Source organism: Eucyclogobius newberryi, unplaced genomic scaffold (genome assembly GCF_026437365.1).
Source record: "Eucyclogobius newberryi isolate DKJ021-1_F unplaced genomic scaffold, fEucNew1.0.hap1 SCAF_2, whole genome shotgun sequence".
Classification (NCBI taxonomy): domain Eukaryota; kingdom Metazoa; phylum Chordata; class Actinopteri; order Gobiiformes; family Gobiidae; genus Eucyclogobius; species Eucyclogobius newberryi.
The window spans coordinates 6,166,716-6,189,263 of NW_027315834.1; the positions used below are offsets into that span (position 1 = coordinate 6,166,716).

At 39.0% G+C, this 22,548-nt stretch overlaps 1 protein-coding gene across 2 annotated transcripts in view; it reads left to right on the top strand.

The window, feature by feature from the left end:
• The window catches only part of nrf1 (nuclear respiratory factor 1), a 34,232-nt gene extending 12,292 nt beyond the window's left edge, over window positions 1–21,940 (top strand). For both annotated transcript variants that reach the window (XM_072453791.1, XM_072453792.1), the window contains exons 6-11: window positions 4,917–5,075; window positions 5,574–5,789; window positions 6,289–6,387; window positions 7,274–7,428; window positions 11,658–11,779; window positions 19,283–21,940. In XM_072453791.1, the coding sequence (XP_072309892.1) occupies window positions 4,917–5,075; window positions 5,574–5,789; window positions 6,289–6,387; window positions 7,274–7,428; window positions 11,658–11,779; window positions 19,283–19,443 (912 nt within the window). In that variant the 3' untranslated portion in view covers window positions 19,444–21,940. The remainder of the gene's footprint in view (window positions 1–4,916; window positions 5,076–5,573; window positions 5,790–6,288; window positions 6,388–7,273; window positions 7,429–11,657; window positions 11,780–19,282) is intronic.
• Window positions 21,941–22,548: the final 608 nt, after the last annotated feature.

Genomic DNA, 22,548 nt, shown 5'->3' on the forward strand with positions numbered 1-22,548 from the left:
CTGTCGCTCCTGTTACTGTCCCTCCTGTTACTGTCCCTCCTGTCACTGTCCCTCCTGTCACTGTCGCTCCTGTCACTGTCGCTCCTGTCACTGTCGCTCCTGTCACTGTCGCTCCTGTCACTGTCGCTCCTGTCACTGTCGCTCCTGTCACTGTCGCTCCTGTCACTGTCGCTCCTGTCACTGTCGCTCCTGTCACTGTCGCTCCTGTTACTGTCCCTCCTGTTACTGTCCCTCCTGTTACTGTCCCTCCTGTTACTGTCGCTCCTGTCACTGTCGCTCCTGTCACTGTCGCTCCTGTCACTGTCGCTCCTGTCACTGTCGCTCCTGTCACTGTCGCTCCTGTCACTGTCGCTCCTGTCACTGTCGCTCCTGTCACTGTCGCTCCTGTTACTGTCCCTCCTGTTACTGTCCCTCCTGTTACTGTCCCTCCTGTCACTGTCCCTCCTGTCACTGTCCCTCCTGTCACTGTCCCTCCTGTCACTGTCGCTCCTGTTACAGTCGCTCCTGTCACTGTCGCTCTTGTGCTCCTGTTACTGTCCCTCCTGTTACTGTCGCTCCTGTCACTGTCCCTCCTGTCACTGTCCCTCCTGTTACTGTCGCTCCTGTTACTGTCGCTCCTGTTACAGTCGCTCCTGTCACTGTCGCTCTTGTGCTCCTGTTACTGTCGCTCCTGTTACAGTCGTTCTTGTTATCGTCGCTCCTGTACTCCAGTTACTGTCGCTCCTGTACTGCTATTACTGGCGCCCCTGTTACTGTCACCTGTGTTACTGCCGCTCTTGTATTCCTGTCACCCCTGTTACTGTAATTCCTGTTTCTGACACTCCTGTTTCCATCAGTACTGTTATTGTCATTCCTGTCACTTTTATTTCTGTTACTGTTGCCCCTGTTACTGTCACTACTGTTTCTGACATTACTGTCATTCCTGTCACTGTCATTCCTGTCACTGTCAGTCCTGTCACTGTCAGTCCTGTCACTGTCAGTCCTGTCACTGTCCTGTATGGAATGAAATTAGGGGTGGGCAATATGCTAAACTAATGTTGCGATTTTCCTGGAGCAAGATCAGGATTTATATTTGACCCCAATTCATTAGACCAGTCTTAAATAATGAATATACCGGTATGTCAATCATTTGCACGTCATTGTGATTGGTTGAATAAATCTATGACACACTTTGAACATGAGAAAAGCTGACTAATAGAAGGAGTGTGTGTGGAAAAGTGTTTTAACCATCACCAACCGATATGGCGATTTGACCAAAAAGCTGATTTTCACAGGGATAAGAGCACAAATAGAAGTGTTATATTTTAATAGGTAGACTAAATAAATACATTTTAGTCAGCCAAATCCAGCATCAAAGGTTAGGTCTTTGTATTGGAAGCATCTGCAGCAGGTGATCTGTTGGGGGTCTGTTCTGAGCTTATAATTACCCACAGCCTCTTCAGAGCCTGGGACAGCGCGCCTCAGCCCTCTTCCTAAATGCTGATTGGACCGGTGCTCGCGGGATTAGTATTTTGGGGGGTTTGAGTGGGGGTGTGGAAGGACAACATGCCACTTAACTCACTCGTCACCGTAATTACACCATCTGTCCGCGCACGCCACACATACTGTACCTTAAGTCGGCAATTATAGAGATGTTAACCATAAACTACTTATTCAGACTTGAACTTGAACTTTACCTGTTACCTGTCAAATTATAGTGTTACTGTCATTGTGAGAAGACAAACACTATTTAACGATTATTCACCATTATTGACACCATGACCAAACGACAGCACAATCCTTATTTTTCTCTTATTCTAATTGTATGTGCCCAGTTTTATGAAAGCAAACCTTCTGAATGATAAACTAAAGTTAAAGTGACATAAACGGCTAGATATAGAGCTAAATTAAAAAAAAAAATTACATTCAGGTTTACTTTCTAGATTATAGATTGCATACTTTGCACACTTTTTTTTTTTTTTGTGGCCTGAATAATCAATATTAATTAAAGATGGATATATACATTATTATTTTTTATTATATAGATGATACTCAATATTCTATTTTTGCATATCATTTTGGGGATGTGTCTTTGATATTGATATTGCTGAGTCTTATCATTTAAAAAGAGATGGAAATTCTAATGGTAACACCAATACAAGAACATGTACAGGTCTAAGTACACGCAGTACGCAGTTGTTGTTGTTGTTGTTTTTGTTTTTTTCAGACATTGTTGATTCATTTCTCCCTGTGGTCCTCAGAGGCAACTGTTGTTGTGATTTTGGGCCTTACAAAAATAAATTGATTTGATTTTTAGCAATAAGAAAGTGCGAAGGTGAAGAAAGTTGTATGCCCTTAATAATTGCCTTTGTTATTGTGTTTGTGACTATTTAAATGTTCAGTTTGACATGCGTTTTTATATGTCTGCGTTGATGCACACTGATCTGCGCGGAGATGGCCGGTGACAGTCTGAAACGGGGTTGGTGGAGGAAGGGGAGGATTTATTTCTCCCGGAACCAAATTTAGCCCCTGATGTCAAGGCAGGCAGACGCTGCAGTGGCTCATTGTGCAATATAATCCCCTGGCGATGCTTGCATATTACCAGGACACTGAGGACACCGCGCTAAACCCCAACCAATCACTATTGAGTTTGAGCGGTATGAGTTTATGCTTTAATTTTATCTGCTCATAGCGCAGGTTAGCCTATTTTCCATATATCATCTATCCAAGTTCATTCAGTTTAACACTCTTACTAATCGGCTTTGATAAAATGATGTATCAGTTTATTCAAGAATTGGGGGTGCAAGATTTATTGCGATCAAATCAATATTGCAAATAGAATGGATGCAAATTACAAAGCATTAAGCCTACAAAATATGATTTCATCTCTGTAAAAAAAAAACAGCTACGCCTGTAAACCTCCAAAACATGTTTTGAATTTAGAGATGTACAAATAACCTAAATATCATGATAATCGTAACGGGAACAGTGTCACAATAATATTGTGGGTTGATACAATACCTGAAATTATAAGCTTCTTTTCTTAAATGCATTGCTTAAGACAGAACTACAAAGAACTACCTAGAGCTGAATTTTTTTGGAGTATGATATTAATGATTTGTACCAAAATCTTGTCAATCTTGTTTTTATATTATAATATAGTATATAGAAATACAGTTACAAGATACAGTTGGCAACATAGTTGGCCTAATATTGGATGGCGTGGTCTGGAGTGGGTGAATTACTTTTTCCCCTCTTTTAAGACGTTTCCTGGCCAATTCTGTGTTTTAAGTACAGTTCATTCAAGTCTAGTCACAAATGACTCTTAATAGAGGTTAATAGAGGTTGTTGGCATGACTTCTTTTGTAGCTGTAAAAAATAGTCGTCTTCATGCCTGTATTAGGTTCAAATCTAACTCCTAATGTCTGCGTTTGCTCTTGTAGTTTTTGAGCAGTGGGTGATGGAGCAGCTCTTCTACATTGTGATCACCATGAGATTTGCCGATCAATACATCCCTATTTGAAGGGCATAGTCTTCACTCAAATTGTAATGAATGTTCTAATAATGTGTTTAAAATAGGAACTATGAACAGAATCGAAAAACAGACAAAACATTTTGGATATTTTCCCAAACCTTTTCAGCCCTCCAAATAATTGACATATATTGATTATTTAATACTGCCCAAAGTTATGATTTGTTACCAAAAAGTCTTATATTTGTTTATTTTTTTAATTGCCGTGAAAAGAAGTAGTTTGGCTTGGTTTTTGAAGTGGGATTTAACAAGTCGAACGATATTGAATCGTCTCCTTGCTCTTCGCTGCCTTGTCTGGACTTTGACAGCAGACTAGACTTGGATGATTTAAAGTTTGTGTTGTGTGTCTGTCACTTCAGGCCGGAGCCAGCGCCATAGATTGGTCTGTTAATAAACATTAGCGCGCTCTCGTTTTGGAAACTCCTGATTCTATTTGCAGTGTCAGACTATTTCAGCAAGTCCGATCGATGCACACCTCCTGCTCAAGGGCATAAACCTGTCTGTGTCCGGTAGAATGGACTATATTAGGGAGAATAGATAATTAGTTGTATTAGTTGCTTACCACCAAAGTCCAGGGAAATGGCGATATTTTTCCAAACAATTATTTTCAGACATTGATTATTTATGACTGCCCTAAATCGTGAGTTGCACTTTTGTTTCACTTTCAAAAATATTGAAACGGCAATATAAAAGATGTGTTGAAACAGAGATGTGTATTTTCCACAACATAAAATCATTATACTATGCAGAGTTATTGACCTGCTGACTGCTGCCCTAAAGCTGCAGGGCTGAAAAGGTGAATTATTCATAAGATAGGACAATTGTATTCTGATATTAAGGACATTGTGATCAAGACCAGTCCAGTTGCATTTTGTTTTTCTACATAATCAAAATTTTAGAATAATTTTAGAAAACTTTAAACATTGGTATTGGGTTATATGTATTGTATTGTATTGTGGAGCCCTTATTGGAAAGTGTTTTGTATCATCAGGTATTTGGGCAATACCCAGCCCTTGAATGGAATGCAGAGAAGGTCAAATGCACATTATAGCTCACACTTGAGTCATTGGGGCCGGCCATATTGACAAAAAGGAATATCTTGATTTTATCTTTTGGGTAGTAGAAATATTCAGACTTATTTCCTCCAGAAATATGCTGAAACATGTCTTTAAACCTGTAAGTTGATATTTGAGTATCAGACAACTGTAAAAGTACCTTTTAAGAAGTGTATATTTAATCTGCTTCTTCACATTCACAACAACACTCACAATAATCAACATTTTCAGGATCTTTCCACCTCTCCAATGTTATGATAGAATATGGGAATAATGTTCTATATGCTTGTATATGTGTCCGTCTGTAGTTTGATCTCATGTGTTTCCTCTGCGTGTCTTTGCTGCTCCAGGCCCAGTTGCGAGCATTTATCCCGGAGATGTTGAAGTACTCGACGGGCCGAGGGAAGCCGGGCTGGGGGAAGGAGAGCTGTAAGCCGCTGTGGTGGCCCGAGGACATCCCCTGGGCAAATGTCCGCAGTGACGTGCGCACCGAGGAGCAGAAGCAGAGGGTGAGAGGCGAGAGGAAGGATGAGGGAGATTTCTTACCTGCTCCTCTTTTAATTCAAGCAATAAAGTCATCAGATGTACAGTAATTGTTTACTGCAGTGTTTCCCAGGGAGGCCCAGAAGCATTGCTGCCCCCCCCCTGTTATATATAAACAGTTTTTTTTAGAATTTAACAGAAGACCTGACTTTCTGAGCCACTCATCAATACAGTCATAAATGTCAGTTGGTCAGTAAGTTCAATATCAGACTTTGCCTTTGTAAAAATGACTGCATTGCCCACATATAGCTGAGTGTTACTGTGTGCGCAAGTATTAATGTATGAATAATCATCAATCTAAATGATTTGTTCAACTCCAGTAAATAAACACCAACCAAAATGATTCAAAGACAAGATAATGAATTCATTATCATTAATCTTGCTTCTTTGTTACGTTTTAGTTGATACTTTGAAAAGCCTAAATGCTCCGAGGCAACCGTCTGTAAATCCTGTGTCTCCCTCAGGTGTCGTGGACGCAGGCCCTTCGCACAATCGTTAAAAATTGTTACAAGCAGCACGGCCGCGAGGATCTGCTCTACGCTTTTGAAGACCACCAAGTGACCACAACCACAGCGACCCACGCACACCTGACCGCCGCTCAGAGCATAGCACACCTGGTGCCCTCGCAGACTGTGGTCCAAACCGTCAATAACCCCGATGGAACTGTCTCGCTCATCCAGGTACTCCACAATGATGCGAAATGTATACTTTTGGATCGAGGTCAATACTCCGTTAAGTTTCGTTCAGGTTTATTTGTAGAATAAACCTGAATTGAACCATAGCATATAAGTACACTATATCCATTGTAAACTGCAATATTGATCTAAAACGGCTTGATAATAGAAACAGTTCTGTTAACTTCCTGTTCCAAACTTTAGCACTGCTATGTCCCGCTTCATAGTGACTTTCGACCATAACAAGTAGTTGATTGTGGGCGAGGATAGGGGTAGGTGAAAACAGGAATTTTATGAGCAGTCGAGCCTCAGTTGCAGGACAATACAGGATTAACTCAAATATGCAGGAATCCATCAAAATACAACTTTGAGAAAACGTAGGATGAGTAAACACTGTTGTAACAAGATTCAAAGCTCATTAGATTAACTTTGCATAAAATATCCACTTTAAAATGCAAAGAAAAATAATATGATATACAATGAGATGTATGTTATTCTTCCTCAGGTTGGCACAGGGCACACGGTGGCCACTCTGGCAGACGCTTCAGAGCTCCCTGGAGTCACAGTGGCACAAGTCAACTACTCCACTGTCACTGATGGAGAGGTAACACGCACTCAATTTCAATGCAACAGCAGCTAAAAATCAGAAGTTCATGTTATCTGCTCTGAAAGGGAGCGAAGGATCATGGTCTACGAAGTTCCTTCTGATTTAAGCATTTTTACATCTTAATTATTTTTATTATGACGGTAAAAAATCACAAGAAAGGCTTATCATTTCTACAAATCTTTAGCCGCTCCACAATATCGTAATATTATTGAATGAGATTTTTATTTGCATACCCCACAGTGAATCATTCACAAGTTTGCATTTTACACACATTTGCTGAGCCACCACACTTTAATAAGGCAGGGAACATTCATTTTAAGTCTTGTTATGATAGCAGAATTAGCCCAATTTTATACTACATCTGCTCCATGGGGCCAATAAAAATTGGTCTGATGGCCTCATTTGCCCTGGGCCATAGTTCGGACACTTCTAATTTGATATACTGTATTGTGACAGCCCACAATAGTATTGAGATACTTTTGACCATAGGATATTCCTAAATAAGATATATATTCCTAAATTTAAAAAGTTTTTAGTCACCGACACCGACTAATGAATTTCGCTTTATTTATGCCACATTCAAGTAAATTGTTATTTCACTTGAAAGAACCTTAGGGAATAGGGGGAAATATGAATGTATTTACTGCATGATGAGGATACTATTAGGCCCGCCATTTGGGCTCAAACCTGATCAATTTAAGAAATGAGAAATAAGTGGAGAAAGTACAAAACGGACACGCTCACAACCTCATCTTCATTCATCAAATGCAGTTGCTCAACTCAAAAACAGGACCTTAGTGTAATCTAGTGAGTGTGAGTGAAATCTCTGAAGCGTGTAAATGAGAGTCCCAGGCTCTTGAAGCTGAAGTGTTCTGTGTTTCAGGTGGAGCAAAACTGGGCGACTATTCAGGGCGGAGAGATGACGATTCAGACGACGTCGTCTGAAGCGACGCAGGCCGTGGCGTCTTTAGCTGAAGCTGCTGCTGCTGCAGGTCAGGAGCTCCAGCCCGGAGCCACTGTTACCATGGCACTGAACAGGTGAGGCGCACATGAGTCAAATAACTTAATATGTTTTATATCTGTTTTATCTTAAGTTACTGATGTGTCTTTCAGTGATCTGCATTTGGGGCATCTCTCCCCTGCCCCAAATTTACACCCAGTCCTCTGTACTTTGGGCTTTAAATGTTTTGCCCAAAAAGAATACACATAGGGTTCAACATCATCGCATTACTATTTTAACATAAAAAAAAATGTGAACTTTAGCACCGTTAGGCCTGATGATCCCTGAACATCCTCCAGCGGTGGAGCACTTTGTCGTTTGGACGGGAATCAGCTCCACAAGTTTCAACAGGAAGTCCATTTCAAGTTATTTACTAGTTATTTAGTTTTCACTTATGATATGTAGATTAAAGGTTGAATGGACGATTTTTTGGGCCCAAATCTGAGTATTATTTCCTCGTGGCGTGGACTGCCGATTAGTCCTGCCACGTATCAATCATAAAACACACCTACCGCTCACCTTCAGCCGCGTGTGGCTCGTCCCCACGTTTCCGCGTGTCTAAGCGCATTGATCTATCATAATATAGTTCCCTCAGTGTACGGGACAAAATGAAGACGGAGATAGACAGTTCGAGCTGGCTCAGAAGCAGACGGAAATCTACAGGAGACGAAAGATGCGATGCGATCTGTGCATGCGCACTTCCGCCTGCGCTCTCAAATCGCCGAAAAATCATCCATTTCGCCTTTAACTAACTACCAGTGGGAAAAAAGCAGTCTTAAGCAGTGTTTGTCTGATTACTCCTACAAAAAGTATTCAGATTGCTTCTTTTGATTACTTTATTTCAAAGTAATCATATTACATAATTACTTTAAAAATATATATACCGTATGTGAATTAATTCTAAATCGTTTGACATCTTTCTGCTCATTAAATTTTCTCTTATTGTTTAAAAAAAAATACTTAGTGACAGCCCTAATCCAGACAAAGTCCACATAGTGCTGCGAATATCCTCTGGCAAACTCACACTTGTGTTTATGTGAGTGTTATTTCATTACCTGAAGAAGAGATGCAGTTATTATCATTGTCAGGCCCAATGTTCCAGTCGCGTGTGGTGCTTTGGGGCTCGTTACCTGCACCCACCTGGGTCCTCCTCTCCCTCACTCTCCCTCCTCTCCCTCCTCTCCCTCACTCTCCCTCCTCTCCTTCCTCTCTCCTCTCCCTCACTCTTCCTCTCCCTCCTCGCCCTCACTCTCCCTCACTCTCCCCCCTCTCCTTCCTCTTCCTCCCTCTCCTTCCTCTCTCCTCTCCCTCCTCTCCCTCCTCTCCTTCCTCTCTCCTCTTTCCCATCTCCCTCCTCTCCCCCCCTCTCCCTCCTCTTCCTCCCTCTCCTTCCCCTCTCCTCCCTCTCCCTCCTCTCCCCCCCTCTCCCTCCTCTCCTTCCTCTCTCCTCTTTCCCATCTCCCTCCTCTCCTCCCCTCTCCCTCCTCTTCCTCCCTCTCCTTCCCCTCTCCTCCCTCTCCCTCCTCTCCCCCCCTCTCCCTCCTCTCCTTCCTCTCTCCTCTCCCCCTCCTCCTCCTCTGCTCTGTTTGTGTTTGCTAAGCGACGGCCCTCACACTCCACTGAAACCGGAACATTTTGTCTCTTAAATCTTCATAGATGGAAATTGAGATCTACTGGCAGCCCTGATGAAATTAGTGGTAATGTTGGGAATTTTATGTTGAAGTTTCAGAGACGTTTTGACGCCAAGACCAAACTAACTTCTAAATCTCTTCAGAATTGATCCAGATAGATTTTTCTCTCTTTTAGCAGACTGAATCAGTTATTCTGTTCCTTGACCCAACAACAGTAACAGACATGGCTGTAACAACTAATCAGATTATTTTATTTTAATTTAATAGTCAATTATTGATATCTAGACTATTGTAAACAAAAGCAGGTCATGTTTGATCAATGAGAATTACGGTAGTTCTCTAGCAATATACCCGGTAAAATGTGCCACAGATTTAACTCTCCTTATTAATAATGCTGCATAGTATTCCACTAGTCTTGATTAGTCAACTGGTCAAATAATTATTTTTATTTTACATAGGTCAAAGTCAGTGCCTTTTATGTGCCAGAGACATTACATTTTTCTCACAGCAAATTTAGAAATGTGAATTATTGCATCGTATTGTTTAGAATATATATATATATATATATATATATATATATATATATATATATATATATATATATATATATATATATATATATAACCATATGTTATAAAAATAAAATCCAATTTTCAATAAGCAATTCACATCAAGTTCCTAATTGTGTGTTGCTTGTGCTGGAGTGGATGGCACATAGGCATGCCGGGATATCGACTTTTTGCTGCATGTCATTCCCCAGTCTCATCACCATTTCTCACTTGCTCACAACGATTCACAATTATTCAGTCACAAAAATAAATTTTGTTAAATAATTCTAAATAATCATTTTATAGCTGTCCCCAAGCTTTTCATCATTGTTAACATTACTCACACCCCTCAAACATAATATAATTTTCTCTCGCATAATTCCTGTCACCAGTCTTTAATGCATAAACTCTTCACACTTATTTAGTCTTTACATGTAATTTGATTTAAATTTACAGCACGTGGCTCTGTAGCTAACACAAACTAGCAATTGAACATTTAAAAATGTCACTCTCGTCACTGTCATTCCTGTTATTAGATTTTGAATTGGTCAATCCCATACAAAAAATGAAAAAATAAGTTTGAGAACTCGTCACTATTATGCAGATGAATGATTGCAGAGCCCTACATTTGCTTAGAGACTTTCTTGTGCTTGTCTTGATAACTCTGATGTGACTTGGAGCAAATCTTTGGACACATGTTACATTATTAAGAGGCTGACGTGTAATAGGCTCGCAGCAGCTAAGTCCACTGCTCAATCAAACTGCTTTGTTCAGAGTGCAGCACCTGGCCATTAGGAGATGTAACAGATTCTCCATAAGTCCAGACAAGGAAAGCCTCTTACAACTCTGCCTCTTTACCCCACGCTCCTAATAAGCCTGTGTATCTGTGTGTGCCGACGACGCAGCACCTATTCTGACAGGAACAGTCCTCAGCTAATTCATTTAAGCGGGGCAGTACACATTAACGAACGTGTTTTAGGTATACTGACTCAAATGTGTTGGGGCTCTATGGCTTTAGTCGTGTCTGAGGCAACCAAAATGATTAATAAATCGCAAGTTATTATTTTATTGTGCTCATAAGTGTTATATGGGCCACAACAGAAAGGAGTCTAGTTTAATTTGCCTTTTTACATATAAATGGGTACATATGACAGTTATTGTTATTTTGTTCCCTTCACTTTAAATTACTTTCTAAATAAGTTTTTTTCTTCCTCCAAAATTCAACTCAACAGATTTCACACTAACCCTTAATAAATGTATTGGCATAAAGATGTGCGTGTAAAGTGTGTTTACATCATTTATTAAACTAACATTATTATTTCTACTTTCAATAATTTAAAGTGTGTCCTGTGGTGTGACATGAAAAATCACATATTTAAAAAGGAGCTCTGTCTTTTCTGCTCCAGGACAAACTCTGGGCAAAATAAATCATTATTATACTCTCATTTTTGTGAAATCCTACTATATATAAAAACAATTCCAATTGTTAAAAACAAATCCTTTACGATGGGACAGAACAAAATATTTTAACTATCACTGTGTAGACATATTTGGCAATGTATGATATTTTAGAGAATGTGCTACAGTGTGACATGACCCATGATATAAAATATCTCAAATTAAAAGAGTTACACCCAAAATGATGTAACGTTTGAGAAAAGCCATCCTTACTCTGGTTTTTATCATCATCTTTATTATTATTGTTGTTAGAAAGGCACTTCACACTATAAAGGCATTACACCCTCAAACATCAAATGTACAAATACACATTTTACTTTTGTGTACAAATATTTGTAATTGTGTGATCTTATGGTCCTTTCAGTGCACTTTGGGTCAGATACATGGTCAGTGCATTACTAGTGATATTCTAAACGTTGACATTTGACACACTAAAAAACTTCCACCACAGCTCAGTAAAACGATATAAAATGTAAATATATATTTACTGTCATTCTGTCCTCAAGCGTTCCGTTTCTGCTCACACTGATGAATGTGTCTGAGAGCTTGGGACAGCGTTTGCTTACTGCTTTGTGTTGGTTTATCTTAAATGATGGCGCGTAAAGGCTGATGTTTCCTGTGTTGTTGCAGTGAGGCGGCAGCTCACGCCGTGGCCACTCTAGCCGAGGCCACGTTACAGGGCGGAGGGCAGATCGTCCTGGCAGAAACGGCGGCTGCGGTCGGGGCACTCGCCGGGGTGCAGGATGGCACAGGTACAACATGTTTACAAAGACACCTTGGAAATGTTATTTTATACACTGTTGAAAAAACATAATGCCATAATGGTTCATAACATCATTGAGAAGGGAAGCAGGCCTGTAATATTCATACAATGTTAAGTGCGCTTAAATGAAGGGGAGGGACTTTCCTGTCAAAAAAATGTTTTTTAATTGTAAATATATGTATATATGTAATTTTATGAATTTATTCAATTTGATTTCTGTGTCGGGGTTCTGTTCCCCCATCGACCCAAAAACATGCACTTTTGGTCAAGTCCTTCAGCTCAGATCCAAGTCTAGTTCAAGATCTGGAGAGGGGTCCCGAGCGCTGCACTGTTCAGGGGGACTGAGGGGTGGGTCGGAGGCAGAGCATGAATTTTCATCACCAGGGACTCCATGAAAAAATACCTTCCTTTAACTAACCAACTTGTAAATTCAAGATACATGCATTAAATGAATTGTATTCGGCCCTTAATCTGCATATCCTTATTCTGCTTTTGATTGGACAGGATCTATGTACACAATGTACAAAATTTTCACGCCATACTTATAAACAATAAAGGGTCCAATTCTCAGCACAATAAGATTATACAGAATAAGACAATAATCGAATGAATAATACACATTTACGCCAAAAAGGACCACTTACAATTGTCCAAATGAGCAGTTAATAATAGGGTCAATAAATGTACCCTAAAATAGAATTACCAGTCAGTTATGTTTTTATTACTCAAAGTATATCACTCTAACCATTCATAAGAACCTCAAGCCTTGGTGAACTAATAAGATGTATTTAATGTAGTAGAATAAGCCTCCTCAGCCTCAGTCCCACTCAGGCCCGGCCCCTCTAATCTGCTCTGTGCTGATGGGGCAGATGGTGCTGCATTGCCCTTTTAGTTTAGTACTATTTTACCCTAGATCCGTGCGACACTGTGGCTCTGGTACTGTGATATTGGAATGAATAAAGGGGACATATTATGCAAAATCATCTTTAATGAGCTTTAACCCTGTTACAACAGTGTTTCCTCATCATTTGTTCACTCGGTTCTATTGTAATTTTGAGTAATCTTGTCCTGTAACTGAGGCTCAAGAGCATAGAACATTCCTGTTTTCACCCACCCCCGCCCACGCCCCTGTACTTAGTTGCCATTATTTGGTAACTAAAGACTCAAAGTGACACATGTAGGATTCTACAATGTCACATAGACACTTTTCAAAAATAAAAACATGTAAATGACAATCTGTTGCTTGTTTATAGGTCAAATGTCACTATGCAGAGGCGGGGAGTTATAGTTCAATACTAAGGACCTGAACAAAAACATTGTATTTAAGTCAGAGTTGGCATAAATAGCTTCTCTTCTCTTTTTATCTCCATGGGATCTTATTTTGTATAAAACACCAATTGGTGCAGTGTGCAACTTTTCTGGTGAAGGGGCAGCCAGTTTATGTTACCGTGGAGATGTTATTTCTTTGCCTGAATTGTTCCACAATATGGCATTAAAGTTATCTATCTCCAAGGAGACAAGCAGGTGAACAGGTCAGATCTGTGGCGAGGCAACCTCACTCAGCTCCACGGTAAGAATGCATGTTTTTCAAGTTTTGTAAGCAATAAAAAACACCTGTAATTGAATAAATGTAAGATGGACACGTCTAATGCCATACTGTGGAACATTCCGGACAACGCAATAAGCAGGTAAAATATGCAGTATATATATTTTGTTGTCTCAAACGTGAACGCTCCTGGACGTGAATATGGATTTGAATAAATATTCTATATATAAATACTGGCAGCTAATATATTTTTATTCCAAATGTATAAGTAAATATGGTTGCCACGTAATATTACTGGCATTTGCAATTTGTAGTTTTCTTTTTGTCTTGTAGTTACTCAATACTTTGAAAAATCATTTAATGCACTTTGAATAAATAATATAGTACAACTTGAATCAATAGTGTCTGAAATCCAGTCTGAGATCTGCTTTTCCTTTGATTAGCAGTGGATAGTGAGCTGTCCAAATCAATATATTGATCTACAAGGTAATTCTCACCCCTCTGGATGGAATGGTAAATGTGTCTTAAAGATCAGACTCAAAATCAATACACAATCAATACAACATACTCCTTTTATCAAGCTGTCAATTCCACTCTAGTGTTTTCTTTGTAGGTTTCAAATATTTATGCTAAAACGTGAGCAGATCCCAAAGAGGCCTCCAGAACAGTTCTACCTCCTCCATTAAGAGTTCATCGCAGACATTTAGCAGAGTGCACATTTGTCTTTAACTGTGAATATGAAGCTATTTGTCAAAAAATGTAAATAAATCACTACATTATAGCCTTGAGTGAGGAACGTGACACCTAAAACTAGATTAAGGTTTTAAAACAAAGGATTTGCAGGAGATTTTGTGGAGAGATATCAGCAATTGTATATATACATTTTTGTAAAACATTTGAAGAAACAAGAATCGTTACAACTGAATTGTACATTTCAGACCTTGTTTGTACTTTGTAGTGCTTTGTTGTTTGTAGAGGAAATAAAAATGAATGCAATGTATTTTCCCTAGTTGTGGCCATTCAAAAAGCAATTTCAATTCAGTTGTGATCACTTGAATTAGAGCAATTATTGGCATTTGCTACTGCAGGGGTCTCAAACTCACTGATTTCAAATGTATATTATTAGTGACCCTTTAATAAAATAAAACTAAATAACTACAATTTGACCCTCCCCTTTTAGAACTGTTATTAAAAAGCCTTTATTCAATCATGACCGTTACTCTTAGGCCTCAGTCTTCCATTAAATGTAATATAATGTTATGTCATGTAAAATAGTGTAGCCTTGTCTAGTATAAATATAATAATATAATACAGGGGGCCTATAATATAATATTTGATGATTTGGGCGTGGGCTCCAGTTGAGACCCCCATGCCCCTGAATCAGAGTCACTCAAACGGCCCATAGAGCGTCCACAGTCGGTCCCTCTCACTGTTGACCTCAGCTAATCACTTTAGAGTGGAGTGCTCTTTCAAGTGCCCAAGCCAACACAATGATTGGTTTGTTTAGGGCCCTCAGCTCCCTGAACTACCCACAATGCACCAGGCCCTAACCCTCATATGTGAAAAGCACTTGTCGCCTTAAAGCGCCGATGTTCCCTCCACAATAATAAGGGCTAACGTGATGAAATGGGACTTGTCTTTACCAATAAAAGGTAAATCAACATTTTGGAGTTTCAAATGGGTTTCTACAAATGATGTTGCTACTTTGAATGATTGTTTACCTAGTACTTTGAGGTTCTTCATTGTAAATTGCAATCAAAATAAATAAGGGCCATTTGGAAAACATGGCAGTGGCTTAAAGTCAAGTCCAGTGCAATAAACATATTATTACATCAGCTCTTGAGCAAATGCGCTCAACTAAAATGTTATTAATAATGTGTAGAAGATGGTATCAAAAAGGACAAAAACAGGACAAAATTGGTCCTTCCTGAATTGTTAACTTATTAGATTATAAGACAATTCTAAAGTCTAAAACCACATAATATTAAAACAACTATTAACAAAAACAATTGTCATGTTGTGTAAGGAGTGTTTTTTTATTATCATTGCAGTATCAAAATCGATATCAGGTATTGAGTGTTTTCCTTTATATCAAACTCTTTGTAGCATTTTGACAAAACATTTCATTTTCTTTTTTAAAGGAAGCATGCTTGTGATCATGTGTTATGTACTCTACCTTATGTGTTGGCAACAGTCCAAATGTGTCTCTCATGTATTCCGACCATCCAAATTATTCCCTGCAGTTTGTGAGCGCTTTTGAAAACTTTGAGAAGCCAAAACTAGTTTTGTCATATAGCTAACAGCTAGCATGCTAACACCTGACTTCCTTGTTTTCTTGACCCTAAGAGCTTCTTTTACAACATCTGCACTAGAACAAGACAAGTTCAACTACATCTCATTTAGAAATACTTGTTTTGCCTATAAACACAAATAATAATATCACATTTTTACTATAATATTTTTTTAGTTTTTTTACTGCTTTTCAAATGCTGTACAAAGAGTAGAAACATTTCCTCTCAGGTTTCGTGCCAGCCTCACGCTGGTCCCGTCCCCTGCGCTGACCCTTGGATCTGTCCGTGACTCTGACAGCTTGTCGGGTGGAGCAGAGCCCACGTGACCTCAGCACTAATCCCTGCAGGCAACTCGCACAGCCGGGGATGGGGGAAGCTAGACCTGCTCACAACACAAGCTGCACCATTGTGAGAGTCATGGAGCTTCCCATCGGAGAAAGACTACCTGGGTTTGGCTAGATTTGGATGCAAAGTCTAAAATCGTAACAGGAGTAATGAAGGGAAAGCTTGACCTGAGCCTCAGAAAACACTTTTCCCACATTTGTGACATCAGAGGTAGTATTCGCATGTCGGGGCAAGCTAGCTTTTGTTTATGTCCCCATGGTAATTTCCACTGCTGCCAGTAGATGGAGTGTAAACACCAAATCCTGATGAGGGAACATCTGACTGAATGAAAGTAATGTGTGCGTTTTCCGAGTGCTCGCGGTTGGCGCAGTGGTTTGAGGTGTTGCACATGTTCGCTAACACCGCAGCGTCCTGGGTTTTATTTTAGTGTAATGATTATTGTTAGGATAACCATAGGCATTTAACAATTATTCACAAGTATTAACATCATGACCAAAACGACAATAAAATCCTAAATGTTCTCTCCTCCTTGTTCACATTTCTGCTCTTCAATGTGTGACCTGCTTTATGAAATCAAACTTTCTGAATGATTCATTTGACATAAACGGCAGCATGAAAGCACTTAACGTTTTTGAGGAAAGGCCGAGCAGAAAAGGTTTCATTTTGATTCTCAAATCATCACATTTCCTTTTAATTGAACTGATACTGACCTAATTTAGTTCGAAAATTGTCACTTTTCTTTCTATTATTGTCTGTAATATTTTTTTAGTCTCAACGATTATATTGCGACCTAAATAATCACAATAATCGATTAACTGAATAATCTTGACATCCCTACCGAGGACATTTGTCAAATGTCTCACCCTCTCTTTCCCTATTTAACACTACAACTATCCTGTCAAAAAAGAAATAAGTAAATAAAAACAAAGCAATGTTCACATAATTGTAAGCCCAAAGACAAGTAAAAGTTCTCAAGAGCATGTTTAATGTGTCTTTTAAGGGTAGTGGTGGGCCGACACTAGGGCGTACCTTTGTTGCCTTTGGTCAATTAATATTAAAAACCATTTAGACATGTCACATCAAGCAAAAGCACCACATGCTCAAAAAGGAGTAAAAAGAAGCACGAGCTCATCCAATCATACCCCACATTTACAACTCACGTGAGTCTGGTAAACGGACTCGTTCCTAAACGGCTGCACTCACCTACAAGTTTTTTTGGGGGGGAGTGTCTGCAGTGCCGCGGCTCCTGAAACTGCGCCGCTATTTGACCGCGTTTTAGCGCCGTTTTAGACCGTGCCGGGTTAAGGTTAGAGTTAGGGTTAAGGTTAGGGTTTGGGTTAAGGTTAGAGTTAGGGTTAGAGTTAGGGTTAAGGTTAGAGTTAGGGTTAAGGTTAGGGTTTGGGTTAAGGTTAGAGTTAGGGTTAAGGTTAGGGTTAAGGTTAGGGTTAAGGTTAGGGTTAAGGTTAGGGTTTGGGTTAAGGTTAGAGTTAGGGTTAAGGTTAGAGTTAGGGTTAAGGTTTGGGTTAAGGTTAAGGTTAGGGTTAGGGTTAAGGTTAGGGTTAGGGTTAAGGTTAGGGTTTGGGTTAAGGTTAGAGTTAGGGTTAAGGTTAGAGTTAGGGTTAGAGTTAGGGTTAAGGTTAGGGTTAAGGTTAAGGTTAGGGTTAAGGTTTGGGTTAAGGTTAGGGTTAAGGTTAGGGTTAAGGTTAGGGTTAGGGTTAGGGTTAGCCATGAGGCTGTAACGGGCTATAAGGGAAATGTCGCGGTCCCTGAAACTGCGCGGTCGGCTCTCCAGCCACGGCCTTTTTTTGGAGGTTGTATTTTCCCTCTCAACAAATTTTGTAGATGATAAGGAAGTAATTTCTTTCAGGCTTTATGCAGTATTTTTTTAGTACTCTAATCTGTTGGAATAACACCTTCTCTGTAACCTTTACAATTCTGAAGACCTTTTTCTGAAAAATATTTATGGTTTGGATTTTAGTTCTGTAGGTGTTCCCCCACACCTGCACTCTGTAGGTTAAATAGGGCAGGAATAAGGAGTATTATAAACTTTTGAGTTAGAATATGCCTGAGGACACTTCACCAGCTTTGAACAAATATCATTTATATGAGGTTTCCAGCTGATTTTCCTATCAAGAATCACTTTTATTTCATCTACATTTTCTAATTCTACATTTTCAAACCTCAATTTTACATTATATGGGGTTTTTTTGGTCCAAATACCATGAATTTAGTTTTTTTTCTCTCCTGAGGTGAAAGCAAATGTGACAAATTTCATCTTTTTTAAAACAATATATCTGTCATTAATATACTTTAAAAACAACTTTGGTCCCAATATGGAGCCTTGTGGTACGCCACAATCTATTTCAATTGACTCAAAGGTCACAAACTGTGTGCACTGATTGATAAAGCTTTTTAACCATGATGCCACTATATCCCTCACTCCACTTTACATTTTTTATTTTTTTAAGTATTCTATGGTTTCAAAAGCTTTGCTAAAATCCCAAAAAAATACCTACTCAGCACTTTTTTTGTCCAAACACCCTGTCGTTTCCTCTACTAGATCAAGTAATGCTAATGATGTGGATCTCAGAATGTATTTCATGAGATATTTCTCCTCTTCGTCCACTGAGCTGAGGAACTTTGAACTCTTATTTATTTCTACATTTTGAATTTCTTGTTCCTCTCCCTCACTCTCCAGTTAATTTCCTCTGCCAGTGTGTATGTTCACACAGAAATATTTGAATTAATTGGGGATTTCTTTGGTATTGGTTATTGTCCTGTTGTTATGGGTGAAATACTCCCTTTCCTAATAATGGTATTTAATGGTGACCATTTCCCCTTTTTTCCAATTTGGTATTATAATAATCTCTCCTGCAAATTATTTTTATATGTTTTGTCAAAATCGTGTGATGGACGCAAATCAGCAAAATGCAAAGTTCCATAATTTTCTCCACAAACAACAAAACATCCAATCTTATTCTGCATAAAAACTACTAATCCTACTTATGTGTTACAGAACAGATTTTTGCAAATCTAATCGTACAGTTCATAGTTCAGTCTTTTTAAAATGTCAAGTTTGAAACGGAATCCAATGATCAAAAATCAAAATTAGATAGTTTAGCCAAATTGTTCAGCTCCAGCCAACACTGCTACTCTTGTGTCCATGAGCAAGGACACTCACCATGCCTGTACAAATGCATCAACTCTCGAGCAGTAAAAGATTCCACTTTGGCTATTCCAAAGAGTGGCAACATATTATAATTGATGGAAACACTGTATTAACACGATACGTTCTGCTGTCCTTTCCCAGGGCTGGTGCAGATCCCCGTCAGCATGTACCAGACTGTCGTGACCAGTTTGGCCCAGGGGAATCGGCCGGTGCAGGTAGCCATGGCTCCGGTGGCGACTCGCCTAGAAAACACTGTGACGCTGGACGGGCAGGCGGTGGAGGTCGTGACCCTGGAGCAGTGACGGACGCAGAGAGGCAGGGGGGGGCATAGAACACTAGAGTGGACATACTGTAACGCCCGCTGCCATTTACAATAGGTCCGGTCCATGTTCAAGTCTCAAATGGAGGGTTCTAAATGTGATACAGTTTAGATTTTTGAATGAATGTGCTCTTCACTGTATTTGTCTTCTGGCCTGAAGTCCTATAAACCGACAATCTGTATTTTGGAATAATGCTACTACTTTTTCATGCTAATTTGTTCTTTTCTGCAGTCTAAAAATAAGTTTCTATGGATAGGTTTAGTAATTATAGAGATATTAACCATAAACGATGACAAATAAAATCTTCAACGTAACGAGGGATGCACTGACGCCGATACCGAGGACCAATACATCTAATCAGACAGTTTAGTTATTCATGTGTTTGCGGTGAAGCAGCTAACGTTGCTAAGTGGGGCTGGTGATTGGTAGCTAGCTGGCAATTCGATTAGAAATATGGCTGTATGTTTACACAATCATGCAACAAATTATGTTTTATCTCGGAGCAATACATTCTATTTTTATTTTTGTAATAAAAGTTAATTTGTGAACTTTACTTCAACTTGAACTAGATTTATCGGTTATTGGTAACAGTAGCAAGCCGAATATCTCGGTATTGGCTCAAAAAATCCATAAAGGCCTGTTTCTAGGTAAAAGTAAAAACATTGCCAAATACTCAAAGTACTTTTATACAATTTTATTTGAAGTATGCATCAAAACAACCCCTCAAATCATATCTATCGGTCTCAGCGTTTGAGGACTTTTCACCATTTAAAAGATAGATTATTTTGGTTTAAATAGTTCATCACTATGGCAATAACCCCAATTTCCCCCTCTCATTCTGAAATCTAATGTTGCGTTAGAAGAACCCTGTGAAAATAATGCCTGGTATCGACAAGTACTGAAAAGAAAGTATTTGTATCGGATAATGTCAGAAATTATGACAAAACCTACATTATGTGACCAGCCTATTTCCATACAAAGTGATTTACAAGGTTTTTAGATAGCGATTCTACTAAAATGCTTTGTGATGGAAGCTATTTTGAGAACATTTGACTATTCATACGACTCATTGGCTAGAGCTCAAATACAATTAAATTAACAACACTGCAAAAGAAAGTGCAGCTTTGTTTACATGTCTCCTTGTAGTCCAACTATGGCTGCTGGGCTGGATCATGGAAAAGTCCACTCTAGTCTTCTAATCCTTTTACAAAACACTATCTGGTCCCGCCCACTGTTTTACAAAATGCTGTGTACAATGTCATATAGTGTTGGATATATTTTAAAGTGTACATAAGCAGACGAGCGATTTGTGCATTGTTTATTATGTATAGAAGTTGTTGTTTTTTTGTGGCTTTTATGATTTGTTTTTTGTTTGTTTGTTTTACTTTCTGTGAAGTTGAGCGCTAACTATTTATTTCCTTCCATTTACTTGGCTGCAAAGCAAACCAAAAATCCCAGGAGGAAAGCCACCACCACATATTGTGAAGTAGTCTTTGTTTTTTGTGTGTGTAGTTTTTTTAATTATTATTATTATTATTATTATAATCAACTACCACAATTAGTTTTCCTGCTTGACGTATTTAAAACCACTCCATAAAGGGGCACTATACTTTTCTAGCAGGGGGTCCACCACCTGCTTGTCGACATGGAGATATTGTTCCTTTGCACACTATTGTTATTTATTAGCTGTTCATGAGTTCATTCTACATTTTTGAGTCCCGGACAATTTATAAACGTGAGACAAAAAGTGCAGCTCACAGACGGGAGAATTGTATGAATTTTTAAAGCCTATGATCCTCCACGTGCAGAAGGAGACGGAGCGAAAAGTTGTGAGCTGACAAAGCTACGGCGCGTAGCATTAGCTTTTCCTGTCTAGAATAAAGTGTTCAAAACAAGCAGATCATTGCACTTCTCGTTTGGACGCTGATCAAAAGATTGGAAAAGAAATTGCACAGAAAGCTGCGATAGGCTACATTTCGTTTGCTGTATCTAATCTGCAGCAGCTTGTATCCACGGAGAAATAATTTTAATGCCAAACTGTGGAACATTCCAGGTAAAGCAACAACATCTCCGAGACATGCAGGCGGTTGATCTTTAACCAGAAAAGCTATACTATGCTTCTTTAATCTCTTCAATGTACAGCAACTAAACTATTTTTGCATCGTAACGTTTCCTGTACTGTTTTACTATGGCCCACTTGTGAAATCTCAGGACCTCCATGTTTTTAACACTGATTCTTTCAAAAATGATCTTTCAGCGACTATTTTCTACTGGATTTGACTAAGTGCATGGCAAGGAGCGCCCCTGATAATGTTCTTCTTTTCTTTTTTAACATAAATTGTTGTATGCCACTTGTTTTAAACAGGTACAAACAGTGATTGAATATTTTGACTTAAGTCGGCTTCTCGTAGTGCAGCTATATTCACTTCATCATTGTGTGTTCTTCAAATTGACCAATAAACTGGCTGCTGTTCACAAATCATGTTTTTTGTGTGTGCTTAATCATTTAATTAATTACGCATGACTAGTAGAACTCAACAGGGATGTGTGCAGTTTTCAAGCTCTTAGTAGTATTGTCAATATTAACATTTCAAACTCGATTACGATACCCAGCTTATAGACTAAATACAGATTTCAACATCACAATGATTTTTTTTTACAGTAGTTTCTCATTGGTAATACAAAATAACAACACTGTTTGTTACCATATGGTCTTATACTTAACTAAAGCTTATTTGAAAACTGTTCAGGAAAGGTCCAGTTTAGAGTGGACACTGAAGCGTCTCGAGACGTAAAACTACTTTTGGACAATCTTCTTTCACTGCACAAGGCACCAAACAGTGGAACGCTTTACCTGTAGAACTGAAGGGAGAAACAGATTGGCTCCTTTTCAAACGGAGGTCAGATGTAACAACCTTTGACCTGATTTTTAAATGTATGCTTTGTCTTTTGTATTGAATTGTGTTGTTTATGACAACTAGGGACGGACATTGAAAATTAGCCCCGGCTAAAATGAGCGCTATCAAATAAAATCTAAATAATTACTCTAACTAAAATAGTTGTTTTTCATGTGAATGGTGTTTGAGG